Source organism: Saimiri boliviensis, chromosome 12 (genome assembly GCF_048565385.1).
Source record: "Saimiri boliviensis isolate mSaiBol1 chromosome 12, mSaiBol1.pri, whole genome shotgun sequence".
Classification (NCBI taxonomy): domain Eukaryota; kingdom Metazoa; phylum Chordata; class Mammalia; order Primates; family Cebidae; genus Saimiri; species Saimiri boliviensis.
Genome location: NC_133460.1, coordinates 54155847 through 54176373, shown reverse-complemented (window position 1 = coordinate 54176373; position 20527 = coordinate 54155847). Strand labels below are relative to the sequence as shown.

At 38.8% G+C, this 20527-nt stretch overlaps 1 protein-coding gene across 10 annotated transcripts in view; it reads right to left on the bottom strand.

Moving 5' to 3' along the window:
- KAT6B (lysine acetyltransferase 6B) overlaps positions 1 to 20527 on the bottom strand; it is a 211371-nt gene that overhangs the window by 57858 nt on the left and 132986 nt on the right. For all 10 annotated transcript variants that reach the window (XM_074382431.1, XM_074382434.1, XM_074382435.1 and 7 more), the window contains one exon: positions 10128 to 10236. In XM_074382431.1, the coding sequence (XP_074238532.1) occupies positions 10128 to 10236 (109 nt within the window). The remainder of the gene's footprint in view (positions 1 to 10127; positions 10237 to 20527) is intronic.

Here is a 20527-nt window from a genome sequence, read left to right as displayed (position 1 = left end):
CAGAGAATATTCCACTGCCATCTTGCCCTGGGTCACTGAGTTTAAATTCTAGAAGCAGGAGCAGAAAGAGTGAATTTAAGAGAGAGTTAAGAAGCTGAGATCCAGGTTAAAAGAGACACACCAACAAGTGAGGCCTCAGCAGGTTTCTCCATTTTCCCAAGCATTGAGTTTTCCACACTGTTTGGGGCACGCTTTTCACCTAGCAGCGCTCCACATACCATGTCTTATTGCTCACTTCACAGGAGAAAAACTAGAGACCCTGAGGGACAATGCCATTCAAAGGAGCCAGCCAGGAGCCAGTGACTAAAGATTCCTCCAAGAGGTGTGGGAAGTGTGAACCCAAATTCTTTGGAAGGCCGTACAGTTTAAAATCTAATGGTCTTTTATTGCATAAACCTGAAGAGATCTCCAAACTCGATTTAAAAAAAAAAAAAATCTGGTCTTTAAATAGTAAGAACATTAGTAAATCCCATGTGAAAGAACTTACAACCAAGCTGCAAAGGAAACCTGAGGGGTAATAAAAAAAAAGCAGATTCTGCAATTTCAGAACTGTTTTATAATTTCCTGACTTTGGCAGGCTCATTGTTTAAATATGTATTTTGGATTGCTGCCAAAAAGGTCCACCTCCCTAAAGCTTAACAGGTGCTTCATAAAATTCCACCCACCAGGAGATTTGGCTTTTTGAAGTAAAAACATTCAAAATCAATCACCAATACTGTTAATAACAGCACACTATTCCTGACTCAAAAAAAAAAAAAAAAAATTTAAACATCTGTATTTAAGATGTTGAGAAAATAAAATATTGTCATAGGATTATGACCTCAGGCAGGAGACACCCAGGCAGATGCATTTAACCTGTGACACTGTTCTTTTATGAGACTTCTCTCATTCAAATGAATGCAAAGAAAAAAAAGTCTGAATAGATAAAAACGGTATGAATCTCCTCTTTCTGCTCAGGAACAGCAAACAAAGACAGCCTGCTTGTCGACTTTTAAGAAGTGTACTGAAGCGGGGAGGGGAGAGATCTACTTTGATCAGAGCCCTTACGTCCACCTCCTTATATAGTGAAGGGGGTAAAAACTTAACTTTTAAAGAACAGCAATTTAAATTCCACCCTTAAAATGGGTCCCATCAGCTTAAAAGTATACCATTTACTTCCCACCCCACTTTTTATTACTTCCTGTAAGGCATACATGATGGGCACATATGACCTCAATTTCACGCACTGAATTTTTCTATACATTCAAATCTGCTTTTGTACTTTGTGGCTTAATATTCAGTAACTAAGGTAATTCACATTATATTACAGCCTACTATTTATTCTCACAAGTATCCTAAAAAAGACAGACTTTTAAATAATTACACAGTTTGAAAATTAGTGGATTTCAGCCATTTTCAGTCAGGGGCAAGGAATATTCTTTCTCTTAATGCTTTAAGCAGTATTTTATCTCAACTATACTATTTAAGCTACCCTATCAAATTCCAAAATCTTCAGCCTATCTTTCCTTTAGGCATCAATCTTACCTTTATTTAGCTCAACAGAATTGGCCAGAGAGTCCTTCCAGTTCTAAATTTCTATGATTGTGTAAAGGATGCTTAGAGATGAAGAAATATTTCCATTTTATTTTTTCATGGCCAACTTTAAAATCACACAAAAGACTGTAACGTGTCTTGATACACTACTACACAATCTACAGTAATTAGAAAGAGGAAAACAATGCTACTGTCAAGTAATTCCTTACCTCTGGTTTAGCCATTCCATAAACTCAACAATTTCCTCTAAGATTTTAACTTATTTATTTTTGAGACAGGGTCTGTTGCCCAGGCTGGAGTGCAGTGGCACAATCACGGCTCACTGCAACCTTTGCCTCCCAGACTCAAGCAATTCTCCCAACTCAGCCTCTCGAGTATCTGGGACTGACTACAGGCACATAGCACTAAACCTGGCTAATTGTTTTGTATTTCTTGTAGAGATGGGGTTTTGCCATGTTGGCCAAGCTGGTCTTGAACTCCTGGCCTCCAGCAATCCACCTGCCTCAGCCTCCCAAAGTTCTGGCACTACTGACACTGCCACCATGTCCAACTAATTTCCTCTAAAATTCTTGTTCTCTGTTGACGCATTTCATGGTACTTTGCTTTTCTGGAGTTTGTTTTACTACTGTATTTTGCACTTTATCAGATTTGAGAGCCATAATGTATATTCATTCACTCATTCAATTTTACACAAATACATATCAAGTACTAGTAGCTTACAATAGTTTTATCTAGCAAAACCAAAGGAATACTATTTCTAATTAAACAAGTGTCAATGGAACTACCAATTAGCAGAAAAGCTTTTTGGAAAAAGTACTGAGGAAGAAAAAAACACAGGCTCTGTAGTAAGCAGAATAACAGCCCCCCAGCCGTCCGTGCTGTAACTCCCATAACCTGTATACATACTACTTGTTGTGGCAAAAGGAACTCTGCAGATGTGACTAAGGGCACAGATCTAGAGATGGGGAGTTTATCCTGGATTATTGGAGTGGGCATGACTGATCTAATCACATTACTCCTTAAAAGCAGAGAACCTTTTTTGGACTTAGGTTAGAGAAATGAGATGGGAAGAGGAGGGGGAGAAGATCATAGGCTTTTAAGATGGCGAGGGGGCTGCAAGCCAGGGAATGTGGGTGGCCTCTGGAAGCTGGCTATGATCTTCCCCTGAGAGCAAGAAAACTGGGATCTTGGGCCTATCAATACAAGGAACTGAATTCTGTCAATAACCCAGATAAGCAAGGACATGGATCCAGACAAAGCCAGCTCTGCTGACACCCCGATTTTAATCTGGTGAGACCCCTGATGTACCTCTGATCTACAACTTTAAGATTAAAAATGTGTTGTTTTTAAGCCACTAAGTCTGTGGCAATTTATTCTAACAGCAATGGAAAATGAATAAAGACTCAGACACTAAGCTCCTCAGACTGGCTATCTGACCATCCAACTGTCCATCTCTCTTTCCTTCAACTAATATTTATTGAGCAATGAATACAGTGAGGTAAAGGATAGACATGGTTCCCACCCTTTCAGATCACATAGCCCAGCAGGAAAGACAAACACTAAACAAGAATTAGCATTAATGCCTTATCATGGGGTAGCTTAGGGATATGGGAGACTACAGCAGGAGGTTAGAGAAAGGCCTCCCTAAACAAGAGACCCAAAAGATGAGTGTGATTGGATGGGACCAGATGAGAGGCAGAGCAGGGGAAGATGGCATGAGCAGAGGGCGAGACGAACTGGGTACATCCAAGGAGAGAGAAGTTGTTCAATGTAACTAATGTGCAGAATATGAACAGAATAATGATGCAAGGTAGGATTAAACCAGAGCCTAATCCAGAAGAGTTGTTTGGGGCTGTATTAAAGAATATAGATTTCTCCTAAGAGCAACTGGTAGCCACTTAAGAAATTCTGTGATCAGATTTATAATTTTAAAAGGTAACTTAGGCTACAGTATGAAAAATGGATTGGAGGAAAACGGGTGAAGCTTAGATTGAGGTCATTATAATAGCACATCTCAGTGGGGCTGGTGAGGATGCATGGATAAATTTAGCATTCAAGATATATATTATGATTTAGAATTCCTGTGTTTTTGGTGATTCCTTGGTGTGAGAGAATAGGACAGAGGATGGCTCCAAATTTCCAGCTTGTGTTACTGAGTGAGTGGCGGACAGTGTGCCATTTGCTGAAACAGGAAATCCTCCAGGAGAGGCGGAATATTGTTTGTTTGCTGGGATTTCTGTTGTTATTGTTGTGGCTGTTGTTTGGGTAGAAGAAACAGTGCAAGGCTGACGGGCTGTTCTGGATATTAACTTTGAGGTGCCTAGGAGGTAGACTCATGGAGAAACTCCATAGATGCTTGTATCTAAGGTCAGAAGCTCAGTAGAACCTACAAGGCAGAGTAACAAACACAGGGCCAATGACTGACACCTGAAGAAACATTTAGGGAATGGAGAGAGGACCAAGGGGCTAATAAAAATATGTAGAAAGAAGTGGTAGAGAAAAAACACAGATAATATGCTGTCACGGGAGCCAAAGGAAAGGAACACTTTAAGAAAAAAAAGGATTCCCTACAAGATCAAATATGGCTAAGAGAAATTATGTGCTGTGGATTAAAAGATACCAATTAGGTTTTGATAAACACTGAAAAACGATCATTAGATTTTGCTATAAGGAGGTCACTATTACCCAGACAAGCACAATTTTAACGAAATTACATCCCTTTGGATGGTCAATCATGCTTTGGGCTTTTGGGGGAATGGGGCTTTTCTTCCTCTCACAACCCCCCATCTTTTTATGGTTTACTTTTATTTTTTGAGACAGAGTTTCGCTCTTGTCACCCAGGCTGGAGTACAGTGATGCAGTCTCGGCTCACTGCAACCTCTGCCTCCTGGGTTCAAGCCATTCTCCTGCCTCAAACTCCCAAGTAGCTGGGACTATAGGCATACACTACCATGCCCAGTTAATTTTGTTTTTTTCCCTTCCCCTTTTTTTAGTAGAGACAGAGTTTCACCATGTTGGCCAGGCTGGTTTCAAACTCCTCCTGACTTCAAGTGATCTGCCCACTTCAACTTCCCTAAGTGCTGGGATTACAGGCGTGAGCCACTGCGCCTGACCTCTTTTCTTCTTTGGATCATATTTTTAGGTTTCTTTCTAGTCAAGTGTCTTCTTTCCAACCTGCAGATTCAATCTGCATCTAGTCAATGTGAAACTGGATGACTAAGCAACCAGCTCCTGGGGTGACCTTAAGAAACTACTGGTCTTTTTTTATATTTTCATATGCCCATATATCCATATGCTGCTGCTACCAGTTCCCTCCATGAGCATGCAAGTTTTGTTCAGGGTTAACACACAAATAAAGACAAACCCAGGAAAGATTTCAGGTCTCCCAAGGGCGCACTGATATTCTACTCCACAGCTCTCGCTCCCTTTATTGTACAAAAGGGATTTCTCTCACTCTCCCAGCTGCATCGCAGCAGCCTTTCTTCTGTCTCCCGTTTCAATGAGCTTCCACTTAGAATGATGCTGTAATTTTGAACTGTACACTTATCTTAGATTTGCTAATTTGAAAACACACATGCACACAACTCATCTGTAAGTAAGATTTAACCACCCAGCAATCTGAGCAGCAGACACAAAATTTCATTTGGTGTAATATCTAATACTTATGTGAAGCTAATTAAAGATAATTTGGTCTTAATGAGGCAAAGAGAATATAACAGTGTTAATTTCAAAGTAGGCTGATCCATGAAAGTCAAGTAAAATCACTTCTAACATTTTCACAGACCTAGACTATCTGATAATTCCCACATTCATATTAGTGGTTGGAATAATCCTTCACATTTGTCTCACGTTTTATAGTTACTGATCATCTTCCTATCATTATCTTACTGGATCCCACAATAGCCCTGTGGATGCAGAGACCAGACATTCTCCTTTACACTGCATAGATGAGGAAAACCAAAGTTACACAGCCAGCAAGTGGCAGAAGAGAACTGGAACCCAGGTTAGGGATACCACATTTGGCGTTCCGGGCACCGTGTACCTCACCTCACATTTTTAGTACATATAAACTTGAATGATTTTTTTTTTTAAAGAACTTTTAGTAGAAAAAAAATTTTTAAAGAAAATACTGCCCATTTGAAGTACCAAGCCCCTTTAAAAACAGATAAATTTCTAATTGGCTTTACATTATTATATAAGCAGAAGGAAACATTTATTACTGTCATCTACGAAATCTAAGCAGAAGCTAAATGTGACATCATACAAATGGTACTTCAGATAGGGATGACTAAAAAGCATCAGGCACATATGGGAAACACATTTAAGAATGATTCTCCCTACAGGCTGCCATCGATATTTCCTTTTTCTGGTTTTATGCTGCTATGGGTATTTTTTTCATATAAACAACTTACATTTTGGGATCCCTTTGATCATTATGAACAGTCTCAATTCAGTCCCAGAACCAACAGACTCTTCCAAGAGTGAGAAGGCAGTCATTTCCATAAGGTCAGCTTAGAAGTGCCAACCAATCTGTAATTCCCACTTGAGATGCTGGACTGTGACAACAGGGCTCCCGCCATTATTAGAGGACACTGTTAAGGCATGCTGGCCTACTGTTTTCTTTTTTCCTTAGAATTACAAGGTGTCAAACAGAGCATTAGAACTACAAGAACCCCCAAGTTCCCTAAAAACAACTATATTTTATTTTGATCCTTTAGTTTAAAGAGGAAAAAACAACTAAGTCTTTTCTTCTGATCTACCAGATGAGTAAGTATCTACAAAGCATTGCCCTGAGTTAGGAACAATAGTTTTTTTAAACTAAATTAGCCAAAGCCAGGCTGGCATAGCACACTCAAGGGAAGATTAAGTGAACCTCAATACTAGAGCCAGATCCCAGTGCAGAGTCGAGAGAAGCACTCTGAGGCATCCTCTAGCCCCAACAAAGAGGCATGATGACCCCAGGGCTTGAATTTCTGCCATGACCCATGCCTTGGCCCCAAAACCTCTGGCTCTCTCCACGTGAAGACTGGCTCACAAAGCGACACCAGCCACATACACCCTCTGGACAGTATCCTCAAGCCATTATTCTCAATTTGTTAAAAGGGAAAACAAGAGGGTATTTTTGAACAGAGAAGACATAACACAGCACCTAAACACCCCTGGCTTGACCCTGAAAATGTCTGAGTGAAAAGTAAGAAACACCAGGGGAAAGAAATTTTCAGTGACCTCGAATATAAAGGAACTCAACCTCCCCTTTGGCAGGTCTTCAATCTGGGAAAGACAAAGGGAGATTGATTACATCAGAAAATCTAAGATCTACCTGTTTAGAATTACACCTTTATACCCTGTGAAGGAGGCCCTGAAGTTATGATCTAGAAGATAATGATCTCAAACTCCTTATCGACTCAAGTAAGTGTATCACCAGAGGTAAGGAAATATATGAAGGGAACTTTTCTTCCCGCATTTAAGTATGTCTTTAATCTGTCTAGGCACCCAGACAAATAGACACTAAAGAAATAAAACAGAAAAGGGTGTTTTTAAAGTACCACCTTAAAAACCATAAAGGGTAAACCCTAGGCAAGTGAACACCACTAAATTCATCAGGCAGTTACACAAAAGAATAATTCATTCAGAATGAGCCTCGTGAGAAAACCCAAAAGGTAACGACAGAGTCAGAACTGATGAGTGAGGCACTACCTCACCAGCATAAAACAGGGATATCGCAGGGTTGAAATGTATTAAACTGAACATACAGATAACGTTTCCATGCCCTTTTGTCACTATCCATGATGCCATGAGGTAAAAGAATTTTAATGAATCTGTAAAGCCCATCAAAAAGACTGTCAGAATGCATTTTTCAAGCAAGGTTTGAAATGTCTTATTTCCAAGGCTCTCCCTCCTAGTCAGCACCTGAAAACTGCTGAACCACAAAGGGCCTATCAAGTTAAACCTTCATAAAAGAAAGAAGAATCATTACACAACACTGTCATTCCTTAGTATGAAACATTTCTTCTATCCAACCATCAAGCAGCTGTCATAAGTGAAGATAAGATTTTAAATTACGTACAGCAATCAAGGATAACAATATCAAACATGCTAACCCACAACATGGCTGACATTTGCAGTACACTTACCATAGTTCTTGTGGAACTTGTGCCAGGCTATTTACTTGTGCCCTCAAATTTCATTCCCATAAAACCCAAGAGGTTGGTGCTACCATTATCCCTAATTTTCTAATGAAGAAACAGGCTCAGAATGGTTAAGTAACTAACTCAAGGTAGAAGAACAGGGCTGGCTCTTGAGTTTGCTCCTAACCAGTGTAAACGACACTGGTCGATCCAAAACACTGGCGTCAAGTGGCCCCAGTAGCTCTGGATTTTCTACCGGGGGGGGAGGGCCATTGTGGTGCTGCCCCAGTGTGACATAGGGGACCAAGGCCAGCACAGGTTGTCCACCTCTGCCTAGCCATCTGTACTCTACCCGGGACATCCCTCTGGTCAGAGGCAGTGAGAACTGGGAACTGGAGGCTGATCTGTGCTTAGAAGTCCTTTAATCTGGGCTGGTACAGACAGGTGTCAGTCTTGCCCTCAATGCACGAAAGGTGGCCTGGGAGAAAAAGAAGCTCAATGCCATAGGAGGCAGAAGTCTGGCCTCTGTGCCTGTATGGAGACTATCTTCCAGTTACTGCTCAACAGAGCTGTTGGCTGAGACCTGCTAGGAAGTCTCTGCTGGCCCTTCATCTGTTCAGGAACACACACACACATTCTCTCTCTCTCTCTCTCTCTCTCTCTCTCTCACACACACACACACACAGACACACACATAAACACACACACGCAATTTGCTACAGCAACAAAAAAGATGTTGGGCTATGGCATTATTAATTAAAGATGATATCCAGTTTAAAAAAAAAAATTCCCAAACAAGAATTAGCTACGGTGTTTTGTCGGTTTTCTGTTTTTGTTTTTTTAGAAATTAATACAACTAGAGAAATAGTCATGAATTTTAAAATAAGACTTTAGAGAAAAAAGTTTGGGGGAAAATTTTTAAGAACCGAAAAGGCTTAATTTTTATTGATTTTTTTTGCTATTAATTTTTAAAGATGGGGTCTCTGTCGCACAGGCTGGAGTGCAGTGACAAGATCGTAACTCACTGTAATCTCAAACTCCAGAGCTCAAGCTATCCTCCTGCCTCAGCCTCCCAAGTAGTTAGGACTATAGCACACTCAGCTAGTTTTTGTGTTGTTTGTAGCAACTGGGTCTCACTATGTTGCCCAGGCTGGTCTTGAACTCCTGGGCTCAAATGATCCTCCTGCTTAGGCCTCCCAAAGTACTGGGATTATAGGTGTGAGTCACCACACCTGGCCAAAAAATGATTAATTTTTAAAAATCTAACAACTACCACTCAATCTATAGACATGTATATATGCATGTATACGTGTGTGTGTGTGTGTGAGTGTGTGCATGAATGTGCACAGTACTACCTAGGCAAATAAAACCTGCTTAACATAAAGGAAGACTGGCTGGTAAAACAAATTAAGATAAGCACAGTTTCCCTTTAAATTTCCATTATGAAACTGGAGGTATGGCCTTAAAATCTTATGAGAAAATGGCAGAGGCTGCCTTCAAGGTAATAGCTTCCTTGAAAACATTTGAGGTACTGCAATTTGCCAAGAGTCCCTACCCAATAATTCCTTGATTTCAATATCACCTTCTGTACAGACCACTCTTCTTATCTTATTCCAGACAATATGAATTTCTTTCATGCCCAATGACATTGATTCTATTATTGTAGTTTCCAGAATATTCTCTCTCTCATTTGGAGTCACACAGAGCTGGGCTGTAGTATTACATTTCACCAGTAGGTGTCATGACCAGAAACACTAGAGATTAAAATACTTTTTGAGATTTCAGTTTATATTAATAGAAAACAAGCCAGTGATTCCAGTTGTACTTAGCTTGAAAGCTTAGCATTCTCTACATTGAATTTATCTACAATGTAGACATCTCTACACTGAACTATCAATGCTGGTATAAAATAAAAGCTCAATCATAAATATGCATTGTATTATATAAGCATATATAATATCTGTTATGTCAGCACTAATATACTCATGCTTTTTTCTCTGTTCCTTACTTTTTCTTTTAAAATGTAAAGCCAATGTTATTACCATATAATTGCCTTAAATAACAACACAGTTTTTTTTTTTTTTTTTTTTTTTTTGAGATGGAGTTTTGCTCTTGTTACCCAGGCTGGAGTGCAATGGCGCGATCTCGGCTCACCGCAACCTCCGCCTCCTGGGTTCAGGCAATTCTCCTGCCTCAGCCTCCTGAGTAGCTGGGATTACAGGCACGCGCCTCCATGCCCAGCTGATTTTTTGTATTTTTAGTAGAGACGGGGTTTCACCATGTTGACCAGGATGGTCTCGATCTCTTGACCTCGTGATCCACCCGCCTCGTCCTCCCAAAGTGCTGGGATTACAGGCTTGAGCCACCGCGCCCGGCCTAACAACACAGTTTTAATAGAGAGATAAATAGCATGAAGATATAATAATAGGAAGTCGTTGTACAACACATAATAAAAACACAACTTACCACTACTGCCACAATCTGCACAAGAGAGGAGTTCTTCTGGTTTCTTTTCACGATTTGATTCTTTAGTCCCCAGACAGAAGCTACATATTGGAATGGGATCAGCACGGGGCTATGACAAAATTAAAATAAAAAATACTGTCACTTTTCCATTTCAAAATTAAAAACAATAAAGTCAAAAGCTTCTTAACTTTTTACTTACAAGTTCTTCTTTAACAAAGAAAAACTGATAATCAACATTTTCTGCTAGTAAAAAAAATCTCTTAAATTATTATTATTATTTTGAGACGGAGTCTCACTCTGTCACCAGGCTGGAATGCAGTGCACAATCTCAGCTCACTGCAACCTCCGCCTCCCAGGTTCAAGAGATCCCCCTGCCTTGGGCTCCCGAGCAGATGAGACTACAGGTGCGCGCCACCACGCCCAGCTAATTTTTTGTATTTTAATAGAGACAGGGTTTCACCATGTTGGTCAGGATGGTCTCGATCTTCTAACCTCATGATCTGCCCGCCTCAGCTTCCCAAAGTGCTGGGATAAATCTCTTAAATTATTTGATATTTAAGTATTACCTGAATACATTTCAGTATAATGTATGACTCAGAAGTAATTTTTATTAAACCAATGAAATCTAATACCTTTATATATTATACAGCTTGCCTGAAATTAACAAAATTAAGGAATCACTGGACATCTCAACTGTTCCCATTATCTATGTGCCTATAATAAATTATCTGTTCAGTATTATAGTCCATGAATATCATTTATAGACTGCTTAAACTTTATTAAATGTTGTAATGCAGGTTGCTATTATTCACCTACTAAATATTTGACATAAAATATCTACATTTCTTTAGGCGACAGAATAATAGAATGAGCAGGATTCTGTGGGATCACTTGAAAAGATCAAGAATTCATCATTAACAAGGCTTCTGTGGCACGAAGGTCTTCAAAAGTAAACCACACCATACCAAACAAAAAAGATAAGCCCTCAATCTCTGACATTCCCACTTTATAAAAGAAACAACAAAATATTTGTCTGGTCCCCTAGTACTCTTACATGAAAATTGCTTTTAACAATGTATAAATCTACATACATTTTAGTGTCCCCATTGTTATTTACTACTATCAGCAATGCTAGTATTTCCATCCATATGAATAGCTGGCTGTGCCTACAGATCTGGTCACATTCTTTTGAACAGCCAAAACTATGAAAACTATAATTTTACCACATATTCCAAGACTTCACACATGTTGTCTGCTAGCCATCTGAATGTTACTATGATGTCTCTATATTTGAATCTCATGAATCAAAAATTCAGAGCAAGAACACCGAACATAATCACAAATGTTTTTAAATGTAAATTAAAAACAAGATTTTGCTAGGTCTAACTCTCTAAATATACATCAGCATAGAATAAACTTCATTTGTTCAGCCACTCTATCCCAAATGCCTAATGCATTTCCTGGGGCATAGTAGGCACTCAAAATATATCTGCTAATTGAATAAATGAAGGAATGTATGTTAGTTAAAAAAGAAATCAATGGTTATAATGATTCCAACAAATGCCTTGGTTCCTGTGGCAACACGTCATCAAAAACAAAAAAGCATCTCATGACTAAGCATTCACGAAATTGTTTAATATGACTGCTAATTTCATCTTACAAAGGCATTCATTATCTTCCCTTTACTTTCAGCTTCATTTGTTCTTATAATATGCACAGGCTTTACGTTCTGAGGTAGCTATGCAAATGTATTTTTGTAGCCCCAGTATAAAACATTCTGTACTAGAAAAACCGAAAGAGACAAGCTGCAACAAATTGGTCACTGACTCTAGCCACAGTTTTTTAAATGCCAGATAATCAGCGCTGCATAATTATGGATCCACAGTTATTACTTGCAACTGCTCAACTGCAGTACCTTGGGAACACTTTTGTTCCTTTAAATAGCAATTAAAAGAACAATCTGGTTTTAAAGTGACAACATTCCCCTGATAGATTCTAGCTAAAACCCAGGCCTCTTTACTAATGGGATTCCGGCTTTCATTTGATATAACAATGTTCAAGCTACTGCTGCCATCCTTGCAGTGATAAATAATTTACAGAATGTCACATATCATTCATGCAATGAAACAAATCCAAATCTCCAATCCCATTTTTCTTTCCCCGATGAATTTTTAGCTGTGAAAGAGACATGGCCATCAGCCAGCATTCATGCTCATTTTTCGTTTTTAACTAAAGGTAACACAAAGGACAAAGGTTGCTAATAGTTCATGGCCAGAAAGACTGATGTCCCGCGCTCTGCCCAATAATAGAAAGCATAGATGTTATCACTTCACGCTACATTCAAGTGAACCCCACCATGCTGATGTATGCTCGCAACCATTTATTTTAAGGATAACTATCTCACAATACTCTATAAAACCACTGCATTATACAGAAATGTCTGCCCTGCTGAATTATTGATAATTCAAAGCACTTTTTGTTAACCTCAGTGTAGCCAAGTCTAATTAACTTGAAAAAATTGTCACTTGTATGAAATGAAACTTTTACAGTAACACATGTAAATGGGTCACAGAATTATTATGATTCACTATTCTCAATCAGACTACATATACACTGTTTTTTAAAAAATCCCTTATAATAAAGTAAAATGGATTCCAGTCAGAAAGAGGTCTGAGTAAATGGCAACTTGATTCTATACAAATCTACTACAGAGAAGTCATATTTAAGACATTTGAAAATGATACCAAAAATCTCCAAATTCTTAATTCCTTTCTTTGAAATTTCACAAAGGCACCTAACCTGTTGATCACATTTTCCCACCAATATGCCTGAATATTTTAAACTAATCCCAAGAAGGAACGCTCATGAATAAGTCTAAAGATGAAAACATCCAGCAAGCTGTGCTCGAGGGATCTCCTTGTCTCCCATATAACAGCCCTGTGGCAGCTGCAAGGCTAGAGGCTGCTCCTGTATGATCTCATTTAATCATCTTAACAATCTTGCCTGGTATGAGTATTATCTCTGTTTCAGAAAAGAAATTGAGTACCTAAGAAGTTAAGTAATGTTTTTAAGGCTGCATAGGTTCAAGTGTAGAGCTGTACTCAAACACCAAGTCTGTCTTCACGACAGCACATTTATTCATTTGTTACCTCCTCTCCATTCCTCAGAATAACAGAATAATGTCTAAAATTATCTCCCCAGTGGCAGTAACTCTTTACTAATGTGTTCATAATATATTCCAGACAACTTCTCCCATGACCAATGGCATATGGTTTTAAAAAACTATTAAAAAGGTAACCACTAAATACACCATAGATTAATTACCATGGGGAAAAGGTACCTTTAGAATGGAGAAATCTGGTGGACACTTTCTTAACCAATATGGGACAAAGTGACATCATATGCCTTCCAAGTGCCCATACTGAAGGACTAGACACCCCCGATATAGTATTATTATCAGAAACATTTATCCTCAGTCAAATCATAAAGAAACAATTAGGCAAATCCAAATTGGGGGACATTCTCTATAACAAGTTTTCTGGACTCTTCAAAAAGTCATCTAATATCAAAAAAAGGGCAGGACCAGCCTGAGTAACATGGGGAAACCCCATCTCTACACAACAGAAAAATTAGCCAGGCATGGTGGCATATGCCTGTGGTCCCAGCTACTTGGGGACCTGAGGTGGGAGGATGGCTTGAGCAACTTGATTCTATACAAATCTATTACAGGTAAGCCATATTTAAACATTTGCAATCATGAGTCATGATTGCACCATTGCACTCCAGTCTGAGCAACAGAGCATGACCATGTTTCTCAAAAGAAGGGAGGCAGGGGGCAGGACCAATTTATATGACTAAAGTGGCATAAAAACTAAATACAAATACAATCTGTGATCCTTGGTTGGATTCTGGATTTTTACAAAACACCTACAGCTATGAAGGATATTTATTAGGATAATTAGGATAATGTGTACTCAGAATTAACCACATATAAATTAGATATAATATAGTGAACATGATTGTGATTATGTAGGAGAATATCTTCGTTTTTAGTAGATATATGTTGAAATATTGGAGTAAAGTGTTATGACGTCTTTATGTTGAAAACTACGAGTAAAGTATTATGATTAGAGAGTAAGTTACTCTCCAATGAGTCAGAAAAAAAATACAAACCTAAGTGTGTTCATATGTTAGTGTGGAGAGGAGAGAGAGAGAGAGAGAGAGAGAGAGAGAGAGAGAGAGAGAGAGAGAGAGAGAGAGAAACACGACACATGTTAATGTTAATGGTTAGGGAGTCTATGTAAAAGACATACGGGTGTTCATTATATTATTCTTTAAAATTTTCCTCATCTTCACAACTTTCCCAAACAAAAAGTTGGGCGAGGGGGGAGATCCCACAGATATAGAAGGCCTACTGAAAATAATAATTCAGTCTAGATGGTAGATGGTTTTTTTTTTTTTTTTTTTTGAGAGTAAAGGGATTTACCCCCATCTAGCTCCAGAACTCTTTTCAACTTGCAAAACTGAAACTCTGTATCCATTAAACAGTACTTTCCTATACTCTCTTCTCCTAGCCCAGGAAATAACCATTCTACTTTCTGTGTCTATGAATTTGACTACTCTGTCTATGAATTTGACTACTCTGTCTACTTCATATAAGTGAAATTATACAGTATTTGTGGAATGGATTATTCTTGAGGCAATAAGAGGTCCCTATAACCAAGAGGCCACGGAGAGACTGGACGGGCGCCACCAGGATGCTGAGGACACAACAGTACGTATACAATTTCACTTCATGCAAAGGGGGATCTGGGACTCTTCGAAGGCTCCTTCCGGATCAAATAACATTTCTAGAGTTAATTTCTAAGGCCTTTCCCAGTTCTAACTTTTTATTGATTTTATAATGCTTAGAAATTTTCAGAATCTTCAAGACCTTTGACTTCAAAATAAGATAGCCTTTTCTAAGGAAACATTCTTCAAATCTAGGACAATGTATTTTTAAGAAACTTTATTTTATTTTATGATTATTCTATTTCTGCCCAGAAGGAAACTACGTATTTGTTTGCCTGAGTCTACATAACTGGACAAAAATAAATGAAAATTCCTAAACTAAATCAGAGCCAGGAGTATTTAGACTCAAATCCTCCTCCTGATAATGACATACAAAGAGGTTTTGTAAGCCATTTCCATGGTCTCTGTTCACAATAATCAAGGATATATAGCCCTCTCTCTCCATAATCCCCTATAGATCCGTATTTCTTAAGTTATCTACATCTTTCATGAGACTGCTTTAAAAAAAACACGATTTTAGTAATCCCAAGTGTTAAAAACAAAACAGTTCAACATTTTTCATTCATATGTTCACACTTGCACCATGGAAAGACCCAGATTTAAACATTGCTCTCTAAGCCTCAGGTTTCCTCATCTGTAAAAGTGCACAATAGAGTCTATGTTGTCTAGCTCTTGGGTTGTTAAAGTTCAAATGTGAGTGAGTGTGGAAAGGATTTTGTAAACTACAAAGTTCTACTCAAATATTACTATGAGTATTACGAAACTTTCTTTGGCTATAAAAACAGAAAGAGCAAACAAACAACTTCGAGTCCTTAATAAACATCAGAACAAATGAATTGTTGTGGGGTTTAGAACTACTCTATAAAAGACTTTGATTTTCTGAGCCCCATGATGAATATTAATCTTTGAGGATTTTTTTAAAGAATGAATTAGTCAGGGAGTACAGGAACAGGGTAGAAAATGCCTCCACTGAGAGCCAAAAGGCCTGCAAATATTTAATAAAAGGAAAACTCAAACTAAACAAAAAGAAAAAGATGTCAGAGAAAGAAAAATATAAACAAACATAAAATCCTAAATTAATAATACCACAAAAGCAAACAAGGATGAATACTGGCTGGGCACGGTAGCTCACGCCTGTAATCCCTACATCTTGGGAAGCCAAGGCGGGCGGATCACTTGAAGTCGGGAGTTCGAGACCAGCTTAGCTAACATGGTGAAACCCTGGCTATACTAAAAATATAAAAAAAAATTAGCCTCACAGCTCCTTCTGTCACTTTTTATAGGTAAATTACACACCTCTCTAAGGTCACCTAACTAGTGAGGTGGAGGAACTCCAGCCTGCTGACGCCAAGCCCTTTACTCTCTGGCTTTTCCCATGGTTTGTCCCTTCTTTCACTTAGAGCTTGATACACCTCACCAGAAAGGCTGTCCCTGACCTCTCTGAAACTGTACTCCACTGGTACCACTCTAGAATCTCCATGCCTTGCTTTTAAGAGACACCACTCGCTTTGTCACCTAGGCTGGAGAGCAGGGCATGATCAAAGCTCACTGCAGCCTTCATCCCCTGGGACTCAAGTGATCCTTCTGCCTAAGCTTCCCAAGTAGCTGGGTCTATACAGGTGCACTACCACATCCAGCTAATTTTTTAACTTTTTATAGAGATGGGGTCCCGTGACATTGCCCAGGCCATCTCAAACTCCTTGGCTCCATACCTTGCTTTATTTTTCTTCATTGTGCTCATCACTATCTGAAAATTGCATATCATTTATTTGTCTGTTTCCCTTACTAAACCATAAGTTCCATCATGATGACAAAGACTATTCATTGCTGTAGCCCCAGCTTCCAAGTATATCTACTGAATAAATGAATAAACAAATGAACAAACTGCTCTGAAGTTGGGAGCTGGTTTCTCCAAGTTACGGGTCCCTAAATACTATCAACTGTCTTTTAATTTCATATACATCCTCAATGACCACAAACATGACACGTAAATAAATCATCAATGGCAAGGTGGATTCCCCCATTATCTAATCTGAAGCCTTTTTCACTCTGACACACAAAATAAATGACATTTATGTTTGCTATATACTTCCCTGGGGATAAACTGACAGATAAGACCAAAATTTAAAAATCAGTTGAGAGGAAAATTATCTGCCCAATATTAACTATTAGGGCTTGCTCAGTAATACTCTCTATAGTTTGTACGTAAGATAGATTTGGGGCATGACCAGTTGCCAGCACCTAGTTGTGGTGGCATTCCCCCTCCCCAGCCCCACCATTTCTTTCCATCTCTAGAAAGAATATGTTTATAAAAAAAGAAAGAAAGAAAGAAAGAAAGAAAGAAAGAAAGAAAAAAGAAAGAAAAGTTGCTAGGCATGGTGGCTTATGCTTATAATCCCAGCACTTTGGGAGGCTGAGGCAGGCGACCACTTGAGTTCAGGAGTTTGAGACCAGTCTGGCCAACATGGTTAAAACCCATCTCTATTTTAAAAAAATACAAAAATGAGCTGGGCATGGTGGTGGGCACCTGAAGTCCCAGCTACTTAGGAGGCTGAGGCAGGAGAATCACTTGGACCCGGGAGGTGGAGGTTGCAGTGAGCCAAGATCATGTCACTATACTCCAGCCTGGGCAAGAGAGCAAGATTCTGTCTCAAAAGAAACAAAAATTAAAAATTTTAAAATACGGCCAGGTGCGGTGGTTCACACTTAATAATCCCAGCACTTTGGGAGGTCGAGGGGGGCAGATCACAAGGTCAGGAGTTTGAGATCAGCCTGGCCAACATGGTGAAACCCTATCTCTACTAAAAATACAAAAATTAGCTGGGCATGGTGGCATATGCCTGTAATCCCAGATACTTGGGAGGAGGAGGTTGCAGTGAGCCAAGATCGGTTCATTGCACTTCAGCCTGGGCGATAAGAGCAAGACTCTGTCTCAAATAAAAAAGAAAGAAAAATAAAAAGAAGGAAGCCAAGTAAAATGAATACACTGCAATGGTAACAAAATTATAACAAGACTACGTATCTGTCTAGTCTTTTTAAATGTCATTTTCATTTTAATCTATTTATTTATTTATTTAGAGACAGGCTAATGGGACTGGCTAATTTCTTTTTATTTTTGGTAGAGACAAGGTTTCACCATGTTGCCCAGGCTGGTCTCATATGCCTGGGTTCAAGTGATCCACCTGCCCGAGCTGGTGCTGGTATTACATGAATGTGCTACCATGCCTAGCCTGTTACAGTCTATTTTTAAAAGAAAAATATTTTTTCTAAGGACAGGAACAGGAGTAAAAAGAAAAAGAAAAATATTTTACAAATTTTGTTGCCTTACTACTGGTGATGAATTATTGCCCATAAACATCACAACTGATGGTACTGCAACAGAGATTGAAAACTGCCTCCTGTTGTTACTAAGGTTTTCTTGTTTGCTACTTCAGAACTCTATCACACTTACCTAATAAAGAACTAGACTTTATTTCTTGCCACTTAACCCACTTATGCAACTGATGTCTGTTGGAACAGATCACAGCAGCTCCTAATTAGGATATAGATTATGTACACTCAGGATTTTCCCTCACAGCAATCTGCTTAAGATAACGGTCTTCGGAAATACACTAACTCTAAAAGTAGGGATTTCCTGTGATGATCTAAATCATCCTATTTTTTTCCAGAGTGTTATCTTGTTCCCATCTGCATCTGCGGTAACAGTAACTGTGGTCAGGCAGCCATTCCTCAGCAGGGAGGTTCATGCCCAGCACTCCCTCAGAGCAGCCCTGGGTCTACTTCACATCCTTCGGCGTAGGATAGCACTCTATTTACAACAGGTCTACCACCATTTTCTCTACACTCCTGTACCCCTTTGTTTCACTCCAAGGCTATTCTTGCAATTCCATCATGAACTGGACATAAGTAGATATCGAACAATTTTTTTCCAGAAGATAATTGGAGATATACTTATTACAAGACTTTACACAGGCAACACTGTCATCATGATTTTACTCTTCCTATATAGATTTTTATTGTATCACCTCCCCTGCTCATTATACTTCTCTGTGGGTAATTGGTTCTGTGAGGGAGCACTATATCATCCCCACTGGCTCTGTGGATTGAGCATCTGTATTACTCTGGGCAAAAGGATTTATTATTGTTAATGTATGGAGATCTGGAATGTGACGGCTGTATTTTTACCTCCTTGTCACAGGATGAGGGTTCTCCATATTTTAAGTGACAGTAAGGAAATAGCAGAATCTAATAAAAAACAAATATTCAAAAGCATCCCTAAATCTATCCCTATAACACATCACTTTTTTTCATTTAAAGAAATCATTTAGAAACAAAAAAAGATTTCAATGACCACAGAGTGGGAAAGTCCCATGATCAAAGGCTGACTCAGCAGCACAAAATAATAAAGCTTAGCCACGAAGGAGAAAGAAGAGAGAAGGAAAGACTTTTTAAGAACATCAGCCACAACAATTTTCAATTGTGTGAAGTTAATTGAAATGCTCACACTGTATCCTGCAGTCTAGAACTTGTTCTAATTAGGCAGGTGTGCCATTTATAAGAGTGCTGATTAAGGAAAGTGATTCTATTGGAAGGAAACAAATCTAATCCTGCACACTGCATTTAACAATAGCATCTCATTTGTGTGGTGTGTGTTTTCTTGTTTTTTTTTTTTCTTTTTCTTTTTCTTTTCTTTTTTTCTTTCTTTTTTTTTTTTTCTGGTTGATGAAGCCTAGATGAAACCTACAAGTTTTTTTGGGGGAAAAAAAGGACAATTAAACAATTGCTTGCCCCAGGGCCTTCAGTTTCTTATCTGGACAGGGACTTGGCTTTTAAGATTTCATCTGAAATTCTCTCCTCCACTTCTGCCATTAGAAACTGCAGATATTGCATTTATCTTCTTAAGAGGGCTCAAAGTCTAATTCAACACAGCTGGAAATTCAACACATGGTTACAGGAAGTCTGTTTAGGATTTACAAACTATTCTCTTTGGCAAGCGTATCATGATATTAGCAATATAAACCCGACTCTGGATTTAGAAAAATGGAATTTTAAAATCAACTTACATTCAAGTGTCATAAGTTTTGTTCTGTTTTGTTTTGTTTTTTGAGACAGAGTCTTGCTCCATCGCCCAGGCTGGAGTGCAGTGGCATGATCTCAGCTCAATGCAACCTCTGCCTCCAGAGTTCAGGCAATTCTCTGCCTCAGCCTCCTGAGTAGCTGGGATTACAGGCGCCTGCCACCACACCTGGCTAATTTTTTGTATTCAAGTGTCACAAATCTTTAGTCGTTCCTTTTTAAAAAGAAAATTAACAAAGTGCCTCTCGACTGATTCCCAACTTCAGTGCAGCAGGTACCTTGACTGGAGCAGGTCCAAACTTCAAGACTATAATTTATTTAGGGATACAAAAATCGACAGGGATGTAAACAGAAATTCTATCTTAATGATGGCAAGAAAAACAGAAGAAATAGGAAAACTTGGGCACTAGATTCTGAAAATCATTCAAGGGCTTCTGTTGGTAGAAATTCTGTATTGTAATTCATCTCTAAGGAATGTTTTCCAAGTGAGGCTAGAAGCATAATAGTAATGCACAGATTAAAGGATAGGCATA